This window comes from Vespula pensylvanica, chromosome 4, assembly GCF_014466175.1.
Source record: "Vespula pensylvanica isolate Volc-1 chromosome 4, ASM1446617v1, whole genome shotgun sequence".
In the NCBI taxonomy this organism is placed as follows: Eukaryota; Metazoa; Arthropoda; class Insecta; order Hymenoptera; family Vespidae; genus Vespula; species Vespula pensylvanica.
In genome coordinates, this window is record NC_057688.1 from 2,781,202 (window position 1) to 2,793,632 (window position 12,431).

Below are 12,431 nucleotides of genomic sequence, written 5' to 3' on the forward strand. Positions count from 1 at the left end.
ACACACACACACATATATATATATACATCCATTGGGCGTGACCTTTTACAAATAAACAAGGAGGAGGATTTCTCCTTGAGAGAATTATTTTCGAAGGAACGTTATAAGGTATGTTATAAGGAACGTATAAGTTATGAAGGAAGTTAGTTTATTATCTGCCTTCTAACTTACCGTTTGGACAGGTGAAGACGTTCGTTGTAGGAACCTGGAATAAGAAAGAAATAAAGTAAGTTTTAGTGAATCGTAGATTTTAGAGTGTGCAGTAACATGTAAGTACTAGTTAAAATATCCCATTTGTACTTTTTAAAATATAAATATAAAAGTTTTATTTATGAAATATTTTATCCTCTTGATATGATATATAAAGATAAATGATATTAACGTGTTTAGTTGTACATTATAAACGTATAATTTTATTCAAAACAGAAACACACGTAAAACAAAAGTTTAGATGTTACGATTTCCATTTATTTTTTCTAGAAGTATAATTTCTCACGTTATGATTAAAATCAACGTGTAATATATAATTATGAAATCAAAAATATGAAAGTAGCAAATGTCGCGTGAATCATCAATGTAGAATTCCCACGAAAGTCAACGAGGAAGTAACAAAGGAAAAATAAAATAACGACAAAAATGAGAATTACTCTCACTCCATTGTAATGCGAGATCATCGGGAACAATCCGATTACGTATCTTACAATTAGCTTGACTTGCGTTACACGGGCCAAAGTATAATTCAACAATGTTATAATTACTTATACCGTAACAAAATTATGAATGAAATGATGCCTCTATTAGCATAGTAATTTAAGAGGTATGAAGAATTTTGAACGATCGTAAATTTTGGTTCTAAGAAGTCACATTTCTTATTTTCCTCTTTTTTTCTCTCTCTCGCTCTCTCTCTACTCTCACCGCCCAACACATTCATTTCAACTCATTTTATCCAGCAACTTGCCCTTTTTCTATTATGATACTTCCTATAGTTAAAATATGTTGCAAGAGCGAGCATGTTGTGACATTGCCGACTTAAAGAGAGTCGAAGCTCAATTCCACATGTATGTATAGGTGCATGCGTGCACGCGTACGTGCGTGAGTGAGTACATGCCTATCCTGAAATTCACTTTCACCTCGGCTTCAGTATTATATACTACATCAAGTGTGGTAGCCGGTGGAAACGGGTAGGTAGTGTAACTTCCACGGAACACCGACATGCGAATTACTTCATATTCCGCGGTTAAAATTTCCCAAGGATTCTTGTAAAAGGGTAGATATAAAATAAAGAGATAGAGAAATAGAAAGACAAATAAAGAAAAAGAGAAAATGAGAAGTATGAAGAAATAGACAGAAGAAATGGATAGATAGAAAAGGATAAGAAACAAGAGAGAGAGAGAGAGAGAAAGAGAGAGAGAGAGAGAGAGAGAGAGAGAAAGAAAGAGATGAGAGATGAGATATACTCCAATCTCTCTCTCTCTCTCTCTCCCTCTCTGTTTCCCTATCTCTTTCTCTCCGCGACGCGTGAAATAAGAAGAGAAAAGTAGACGCCTACATACTTTCCGTTCTTCTTCTCTTCTCTCTTTGCCAACACGAACGTGTACTTTTATCCGTCGCATCGAAACCGACCCGTTATTCGTCACCGTTATGCCATCCGCGCGTAACAGCGACGCGACTCGAAATCGAATTCAGTTTTAACCGACTTCATCGATCGTCTTTTCAACCCGTTACTCGATATTTTTTCTTTTTTTACCACTTTTCCATGGATGTATGAATATTGGCAAATATTAAAGTTTATTATCGTTAATACTTGTTAAGCTCGTAAGGTGATAAAAAAATTGTATTAATTTTGTATGAAATAAAAATGTCCGATTAAATATGTATTAGATTTTGTAACAAATAGGAATGTATGAAATGTTTATGAATATTTATTAACGTTATGAAAGATTATATACAGTTACAACATTCTTTGTAAACGATATTTTATATTACGTGATTTTCTAATTCATAGTTCACCCTTCACTGATTAATATTAACAACATAATAATTTTTACAGGATAAAATATATATGGCTTCTCTTTTATTTTGTCATTAGATAAGAACACACAGTGACAGTTCATTCACCCATGGCAAATCGTGGCTAGAGAGAACGTGTAAATAATTAATAATGTTTTGTTGTCAGAATGATAATTGATATGCAGTCGTCGTTGAAAACTATGTGTGACTTGTTGCGCATTAGTAAATGACGCGTGACCTTGCTTCGTGAATGATCTATAAGAAAAAGGGCAAGGATAGTGACTGAATGCGAAGATATTATATTATAAAGAAGAAAAAAAAATGCATGAATATGAAATTTTCTGCGAATCATGTTTCGTTCGTATCACTAACCATTCTACGCAATCAGCTAAGAGTTTCGAAATTCTAAGCAAATATTTCTTCGATAGATAGATCGATAGGTAGAGATACTTGGTGAAACTAGTTGGTAAATTTTGCATTTCTATTACGACGTTATGTATAATTATTCTATCATGTATCTTAATTAAAATGCTCACCTGAGACGCCGTAAGCCGTACATGGCACAAGAGGAAGGCGATCAATATGGTCGCCAGCTCTCTTATCAGCATATTTCTGAAACAGAAGAAAAAGGAACGTTAAAAGAATGAATTAAATTTTACATTTTTTAATTTTTTATTATTATCAAAGCTCATAAAGTATATTCAGCAATATTTATGAAAATAACCTATCTCAAAAATTGGAAAAACTTAAATTCATCAAAAGGAAAAAAAGAAGAAAAGAATGTAATATCTTAAAACGAAAAACATATAATATAAATCACTTTCGTAATTATTAACTCGATCAATTTTTCTACTCATTTCAAGTAATTCTATAAATTCTATATAAAATACTGTGTAAATCATTGACAACTGTAAAATATTCGGAATATTTAACGATAAATCATAGATTTGATATTGACAAAAAAGGCACGTTGAATTTTAACGATGGAAAGTATGCGGAAGGTATCGTCGTGGCAATTCACCGAGCATAGAATATATAAATGCATATACACACACACACATATACGTATATACAAATACTCGTAAAATTCCTTACGGTTTCTACGGTTCGATCACTTCTCCCTATCACCCCGTATAACGCATATTAAACTTTGTTTTTGACCCCTCGAGGTTCATCAATAACATTCTTGTTAATACTCGTGTTATATGGAATTCTTTTTACCAATCTATACAACATTTTCAAACGTTAATAATGGCATAAGAACGGTGTTGATCATGACTTAGATATCATATAAAATTTGATCAAAAATATACTTATATTTAACATGTTATAGATCAATCATATTTTATTTATTTATTTTATACATTGATTAAATACATTTCTTAATTACATGAAAATAGAAATATTTTATTATTTATCAAATATGCGATATAAAAATATCAAGTGCAAATGGTTAAACCAATTTAACGTAATAAAATTTACTAATCTTTGAGATCCGTTAGAGATGCGACTAAATAAACTCTCGTATGAAAACCAGCTAGTAGTAAACGACCACCCAGAATAAGGTATAACGGTATTGTTAAAGATAATCGAAAGACCTATATCCTATAAGAGACATATGGCTATCAGGCGTACATCCGCCGGAAAACGTGGCATCAAATCTTGCACCTGATCATACGTATGTTTCGCAGATATTCTAAAATTGGCTGTAACTTTAAATTTATCGAAAATCTAGCAAGGAAGTATCAAAAACAGTCATAATTTATTTTGGATTTTCTAATGGAAAATACTTCATTCGAATCGAAAAACTATTGACGATTAATTTAATTTTAAATTAATTTAGATATGTCAAAGAAAAATAATGAGATTTATATTAATTAATTTTGAAAATATAATACATATTTTTTAAAAGTTCGTACATTTATAAAAATTAGTATATTTATGCAACATTTTTTTTATTCCGAATAATTTATTCGAACAAATTGATTGGAACGAGTTAAACAAATTTTTTCACTTCGTTGTATATACTTTTTAAAAGTAGATATTCTTTCATAATATCGTCGTTTACCGTTAATATCTCGTTATGAATATATAAGGACATTCTCTTCCATTAACGATGCAGGATCAATCATCTTACATGATATTTTTTTTAGCTCGACGAAAAGTTCGAAGAATCTTTATGAAGAAGTAGAAAACCTAGCCTTTTGTGTGAAGCAAAAAAAGAACCTGTAATCGTCTTCCTTGAGCGTGTTTATGTGAAGCTTTGCTTCGCTTCGTGAACAATTTTCCTTCCAACAGGTAGAAAATTATTTTGCACTTAAGATGGATGTATTCGCGGAGTTGTCGGCATTAAAACGTAACTCCTTCGAACATAATTCGTTGTAACAAACGAACCAAACAACTTTTGTTCTTTGATTAAAATCGTTCAAGTTTAACAAAAAGAAGAAAAATATCTCCAATTTTTTAAAAATTGTATTGATTAAAGAAAAACATTGCCAATGTTAAATTATTTATAATGATCATTTTTATATATTGTGGTTTGATTATTTGCAATTCATGAAGTGGTTATGTATAACTATTATAATAAGCAATCAATAAAAAAATTAGACATCTCATCACGGAGATGATTCTTGCATCAATATAAAACCGGATAATATCAAATTTCCGTTCTGGATGCAGATCATCGCTACCAGACGATGAACACTGTGTTGACAATGAATTGAAATATGAAGAGGGACACACGATTCTAAGGTCGCCTCGTTCCTTGTGGTTTTATGAGTAACGTGTGATACTTTAAACTCGTATTATCTTACCACTCTTACATTCCTTTTTCTCTCTCTCTTTTTATATATATATATATATATATATATATATATATATACACACACATATATATACGTATACATTTTTATAAACATAAATATTTATTGTTAACACAAATGTAATACATAAAGATATAAATTATATAGTATGTGTATTTATATAAGTACATATATATCTAACGTAAATATCATACTTTGTTATGTTTAATAATCTGTAAGGCAGATTTGTTTAAAAAATCTTGGAAGTTTTTATTGAAAATAGAGAAAGAGAAAGAGAGAGAAGAGAGAGAGAGAGAGATAATTTTGTTACATTTTTCTTTGTATTTTATTTTTCATAATGCACATATCAAAAGGCAACTATGTTTTTTGTCTAACAAATTACATCGATATTGGAATACACTTGTTTATAATTTGTCAAGATAAAAATAAGCTACATGTTTTGCTCAACTGTTTGTTTGCCTCCATTAGTCACAATTTTAGCTGTCACTAGAGCATGACGTTTCCCACAGTCCATCGTAGTACATCACTAATCATTTTATTACTTTAGGAATTTTATTCGATCGATTTTATCTAACAAGGAAATTCTATTTTTGAATGATGATTTTAAAAAATCATCATGAAAGACAGTATTTGCATAATTGAGTTTTTAAAGCATTATTATGTAATAGGTATATTTGTTAATTTATTATGTATTTAATTATAATTTTTATGTTATATTATATGTGATAGTTATATGAATATTTTAGAATGCATTTCATGTGAAATTGACAAGGTACGAAGTTGAAGTTTTTAACGAACGTAAATTGAAGTACCGCTTGATATCATCCAATCGCGATTTCCTGTTCGTCTTACATGGATTTCCGCTTGTCGACGAATTTGGTGATCGTACAGACGTAATACTTATCGACGACGAATCGAAATACGATTTTTAACGAAGAGCATATATTCACTCGTACAACGGTACGTAGCATTAAGATATGCACTTTGTAAAGATCTGACGTATGCAACATGTCACTCAAACATGGATTCAATTTATCAGAATAATGATGTTAATGTGACATGAATATGAGAAAGTATCTTGCGAACAAGAGTTAGTTTTTCCTAATTTACTGTGACAAATATATGATCTTTTAATGGATCGATGATCTTTCAAACGTAATATATTTCATTTTTGATTTTGCTATTAAGAATTCCTATTGTTTCATTCTAACAATAGATAGTTAATAAATGTTATCTGTTCTAAAAAAAAAAATATATATAATAGATTTAATTTATATTTTTATTATATCAAGAATTTCTCTTTTTTCGATTTTACAATTAATAATTAAGTAAATGTTATTTAGTTTAAATTAAGTCTAAAATAAAATAATATAATTCGTCTTATGATATTTTCACGGACGTTGTAAACATCGTAATATTGTTGACACGTATGCTTTCGCCGGCGATGTAAGTAGTTGGTTCGAGAATTATACGTTGTTACAGAGAACACGTTCACCGAACCCTTGAATCGAAATTAATCGGTACAAGGCTTAAGTTTTATGCGATGTGAGCTTGACTGATTGAATAATGGTAGGCGGAGTATAATAATATAATATATATTCTTAAGATGTATTGATTATATTAGTGAGACTTTTTATGTGATACGTTAGAGTTTTAGGAAATGTTATTTAGGTGGTGACGTTGCTGGCTGCACTTAAATGAAAAAATTTTTGCGTGCACTTTTTAGGATTATTTTCCGACTAACTAAATAGCATAATTTAGAAAAAGAAAAAGGAAAGGAATGATTTCTTATTGGTTGTAAAATGTTCAAATAATCGTAGGTGCGGTTTCTTTTTCCAGTTTGTAAAGAAATAACTATTTTAGAGATAAACTCCAGACAACCATATGATTCGTTTAATTTACAAATTTAACTTTTGTTTTTATTGCTTGACTTTGCACATTTTTTAAAATTATGAGTTTAACTAGAGGTGTCAATAACTCGAACAATGGTAATCAATGTATTTTTTATTCTTAGCGAGTGTCTAATAAATTCTTATAGTCAAATATTCTCCATGATAATATATAACTAATAAGAGAAAATTTAATATCACTAAGAGTACAAGATTGAGCTTCAACGACATTTAACCTTTATTTTTTTTATCAAGAATTTTCATAATTATTTCGTTCTAACAATGTATATTATACATAGTAGATATTTGGTAAAAAAATGAATAATAAAATATACGATCGATTATATTCATAGGATATAAGGTTTATTTCATAGGAGAAGAGGGATTCTTAAATGGTACAATACCATTGTTAGCCTTTCTACGTGCTTAAAGAGGTAGAGATGAAAATGATTAAGACGCAGCATTCATGCGAGAGGAAAAGAACGAAAGAATTTTGCAAGGATCGAGTACTTACGACGACGACGACGACGACGACGGCGATTTTGCTTGTGGGTGCAAGCTTAAGAATAGGTCGTGGGAAAAGTACGGTAAAGGAAGTTCGAGCAAGAACTTGTCTTTGTGCGTTGCAAATCTCTATGAGTAGTTCCCCTTTTACCTTTCATTCGTTTACCACCTAAAGTAATATATTGTAAACGTTTATCAAAGTATTCTCATCATCGTGTTCATGTGCTAACAATTTGTGAAACATTTTCATCTGTTTTTTTATTCCCATAATCGATTTGTCTTTGAAGCGATTTGATCAGAATCTATGAACGTCAAAAAGAACTAAGTTATTTTAGCTATATTTCAATGATGTAATAACTTTATACGGTTATGGGTTCTTATACCTATATTTAAAAAGAAAAAGAATATTATATGAATCCTGACGTAATATTTTTGTCGTAATAAAAGTTTTCATTACCTTCCATGCATACACCTACTATTTACTATTTACTTGCAACTTTCTTGTCTTAGATTGTGAGAGTATCGTGAATAACTTAAGTATTTGAAATTAAAGTGAACGCACGTATGTTACAATATTTAAAGGAAGAATTAATAGATGTGAATAAAAATGGGAGAAAACATTAGAATAATAAAGATCGATGAAATACTTTAATATTCAAAATTTGATGAATCATATGAAAAACATTAAATTCATTTCTCAAAGAAATATTCTTTTTTAATGTTTTTGACAGTTTTGCATATGTGTATTATATTTTTTTTATATGATATAGTAAGAAATTAAATTTTTAATTCAGCAATATTCTTGTAGCTCTTCGACATACTTTTGTATACATATATTGTATTCTTTTTATTGGATTGTAATATTAGATAAAAATATGAAGTTAATATTTAATAATCTTCGATATTATTGATTGAGATTAGGAGTAAAACTAACGTTCGTCGATCATTCGATGTAATAATGTTGAAATAATCTTAGGAATCGAGAAATTCCGTTAGCAACCCCATTAGTAGTAACATATTATGGTATAATCGAGTTTGTGGAACGTCCCGCTTTCGAATAAATCTATTATGTAATTACGCGTTCTATTGCAGTGCACACGTTTTCATTGAATTTTATATATAATTTAGAATTAAAAGAATATCGTTTAATCATAATTTATACATATATATATATATATATATATATATATATATATATATATATGCGCGCGCGTGTGTGTGTTCAACTACATATCGTTATCGATACTTTTTAGTGCATAGAAATTATTATCGCGAATAATTGATTTTTGATTTAATTATCATGTCATCGAAATTTTTCAATCTTCATCATCGATTTTTTGTTTTTGCGATTAACTATTTTTACAGATTTAATTGAATGAAGATTCTTACCTTAAATAACTATAAATTCATTTGAAATAACTTTAAATTAAAATCTCTCGTTGTTAAAATAATTTTTATTGCTTAGTCGTACACATATGTATCTCCATGCTGGATAAATTATTATATATAACCAACATAATATATATCGAGAAAAAATTTGTCGAATTTGTATTTATTTTTATCGACATCGATTTTAATAATCTCATTTTTAACGACGATCTTTATACTCGAATCTTAATTTTTATTATCGTATAGTAACTATATTTCTGATTTTGTTTCTTTCTTTTTTTTTTCTTCATTAGACTAATAAGTAAATAAATTCACATGTGTGTCACATGGTGACATCGCTGGATTTCATGTTTAACATGGTTCGTCGACCGATAACAGCGTCCACCGACAAACATGTTGTCCGCTTCCACGCGCAAGGAAAGTGCAGCAACGTTGAACAGCAAGACTGCGAGAGAAGACGAAGGAAACAGCAGAACGAAATTACGAAGCTGCGCCTAGGTGAATAGCAGGCATACCTACGTACACGATATACTCTACTGTTCCTTCTCTATCTCTTTTTCTCTTTATATCCAGCATGCAGGGCGTGGCTGCTGTTGCCTGGATCAAGAAATATTGGAACGACATACTTCCTATGTTTCATTTTCAATTTCTTCACGGTTGGTACGCGATTATTATTATCTGGTATTTATCTAGTGCACTTGCCCGTGCACAGACATTCTCTCTCTCTCTTTTTTTTGCACGCCTTCTACTATACTTTACATATGTTTGACTTTTAATCCATCATACCGATTGACTTTATTTTTTGTAACTTTAACAACAGCACATGTAGTATGTGTTCAATGTCCTTGTAGAAAAAGTTGCATCTTTCATGTAAGTTAAAATCAATATAAGTCAAAAATACGTTTCTACAATATCATTCTATTTATACACTTTTTTTATTTCTGTCATTGGTATCAGTTACGTGATCGGAATGTCTTATAAGATGTCATATAAGACCTCTACGAAGTTATCGCCTGACGAGCGTGAATTCCTCATTAAACCACGAGTTGGAAGGTCGTAAGAAATACTGGATCACTGGTGTATTTTTTTACGTGGATAGAATTGACTCTATCAAGTGTAATCATGTAAAAATTATATTATTTGTATTTGCTAACCAATGTAAGGATCGGACAACAATTTTTATCGAAAGACAACTTGTTCACTGAAATGTGAACAAGATGGACTTATCAATATTTGAAGTTTGAATAGGGTTAGAACGTAGAACTAATACGTCTTATCCACCTACACAAAAGAACTAACACCTGATGGAGCATCCTCCATTCTTCTATCTATGCTATCCCAACATCCTACCTACATACCTATCTACCTACCTACCTACCTATCAACCTACCTAACTCAACCTACCAGTTGTACACTCTAAGAATTAGATCCGGTATAGTATTTGTCTTCCGAAAGATCTTCCCGAGAACAGGTTCCTTCGAAGATCTTACTTTCGAAATATCTCGAAAAATAATTTTGTATTGAAAAGTCGAAGAGAGTAAACATTTCTGAGATTGCAGATGACCTAATTTTCTTGGAGTCGATCATTCAACGATTATGGATTTAATACTACTTAAAAAGAAAGAAACTATGAAAAATATCTTATGTAATTACGATTAGAAATCAATAGAAATTTGTAAAATCCAAGACATCTGCTGTATTATCAAATATCGAATTTCATATATTTTTTTCACGATTTCGAAACATTTTTATCTTTAATTTCACAGATGGCAGATTAACATGTCATTACTGTAAGACATAAAGAAACATAAAGATTCATACAACGAGGAGGTTAACGAAGTAAGGCGAGAAAGGCCGAAAGAGTCGAGAAGGGATCGACTTTAACGATCAGCAGGAAGCAGTAGTCACGCTTGCGATGGCACATCGCCTCATCACGAAAGGAGATCCCTCGGTCTCTCTTTCTTTTTTCTTTTTTTTCCTCGTCTTTTCTTCCTACGAGATGTAGCGTTCACACAAAATTCCAAGATACTTATACATTCATAGATGATCCGTTTACGCACGTGTACATAGAGATAGATAACACATAGATACATAGATACATATATACAGGAAGATCTTTCGATCTTACTATGACTTACGTTTTCTTTCTCCTCTATGTTCCACGAGACGATCTATTTCCCGGGTACATGTACATATACACCAGCTTGGATCCTTCCTACGGAATCCACTCGACGAAGCGAGTCACTGCACTAACCGAGTCTCTTTCTCTCTTTCCCTCGCTCTCTCTCTTTCTTTCTCTTTCTCTTTCTCCTCGTATTTCGTTAAAAAGAGAAATTCAAGGTTGTGTAGCGAAAACGATAAAGGACCTCGAAATCGTAGAACACCTTTTGAAATTGATTAAGGCAATAACCACGAAGCAAGTTTACACTGAGACGGTAAAAAGAGGACCGGATGGTCTTGGAAGAAAAGATTAATTGGAAAGAAAGTGGAGAGAGAACGCACGTCCGAAATGAATAATAATAATAATGTTAATGATAATAGTAATAATAATAATTATTATAATTATAATTATAATAATATTAATAATAAAACAAATAGAAAGAGAGGTCGAGTAAATTCAGGGTCACGGAGCTCCTTTTCTCCGGCCCACCGTTTCGAGACTGAAGAGCTCCCTAACTCTCTCTTTGAGACCAGGTGAACGGCGGCGTGAGTTAACCTACCTAAGAGGGAGCCTTCTCCTTCATCAAGAAACGAGAGAGAGAAAGAAAAAGAAAAAGAAAAAGAAAGAAAGAGAGAGAGAGAGAAATGGAGAGAGGGAGATAGAGAGAAAGAGAGAAAGGGAAGGAAAAAAAGGAAAGAGCCGTGAACGTAGGCGCGCATAAAAGGTGGAGGAGACGGTCGGTTATCCTCGCCTTTTAGCCGAAGATTACCGAGACGTACTTCGGCTTTCGATTTCCGACGATCTTACTCGAAGAAGAATATAACTCCAAGAATAGACTTCGCGAATGTGAACGAAGCTGTAACCGTGACATTATCTAAGTATAAATTTACTAATAGAATTATTTATTTATTTATTTATTTATTTATTTATTATTTAAGTATCTATAGGAAATAAAAGAATTTTATTCGATGAGTCTTTTAGAAGAAAGATGAAAAAAGTTTTGTTATTTTGCTTTTTATTCTTTTAATTAGTGACGTGAATCACAACGGTAATAAAAAAATTGTCAATGTAAGTGTAATTTAATTTATTTTTGTTTTATTTTTCAATAATTTATGTTTTAATAATTTAAGTTTTCGTATACCACGAAAGAAGGAAAAATTTCCAGTATTAAAGTAAACTAAGAGAAGCAAAGACGTGAACGTAGCGTTCGAGGCCGAGCAACCGGCAGACTCGGTTTCAATGGCGATTGCTCGCGTACGCTAGAAGAAATTCGTGTTATTAACGAGAAGAGGGTATACTTGGCTTCTTCGAGAGCGTCTTATTTGACAAAGGAAAGGAAACGAAAGAGAAAGATAAAGAGAGAGAAAGATAGATGGAGAGAGAGAGAGAGAAAGAGAAAGAGAGAAGGAAGGGGTTCTTTATATTGCATGGAATCTGCACGATCTCTTAGAAATCACGACTTTTTAAAATTACAGTATACTTATTGTTAATGATGTTTTAACGTTTACTAAAAAAAAAGTAAAGATATACTAAGCTTCGCATTAAAAAAAAGAAAAATAGTAGTTGAATATTCCATTAAAATGGAATGATCTGATCACGTAACGTTCCACGAATGGTAACTTATTGACGCCAATGATCCGTGCTGTAGAGAAATAA

At 31.2% G+C, this 12,431-nt stretch overlaps 1 protein-coding gene and 1 long non-coding RNA gene across 5 annotated transcripts in view; one reads left to right on the forward strand and one right to left on the reverse strand.

Moving 5' to 3' along the window:
• LOC122628805 (sushi, von Willebrand factor type A, EGF and pentraxin domain-containing protein 1) overlaps window positions 1-11,276 on the reverse strand; it is a 33,067-nt gene extending 21,791 nt beyond the window's left edge. For all 4 annotated transcript variants that reach the window (XM_043811471.1, XM_043811468.1, XM_043811470.1 and 1 more), the window contains exons 1-3: window positions 10,753-11,276; window positions 2,547-2,622; window positions 172-205 (exon numbers count right to left, since the gene is read on the reverse strand). In XM_043811471.1, coding sequence (XP_043667406.1) covers window positions 172-205; window positions 2,547-2,618 — 106 coding nt within the window. In that variant the 5' untranslated portion in view covers window positions 2,619-2,622; window positions 10,753-11,276. The remainder of the gene's footprint in view (window positions 1-171; window positions 206-2,546; window positions 2,623-10,752) is intronic.
• On the forward strand, window positions 177-9,388 carry LOC122628809. Its single transcript, XR_006327117.1, has 3 exons — window positions 177-226; window positions 8,908-9,112; window positions 9,188-9,388. It is a non-coding gene; the product is annotated as an uncharacterized LOC122628809 (long non-coding RNA).
• Window positions 11,277-12,431: the final 1,155 nt, after the last annotated feature.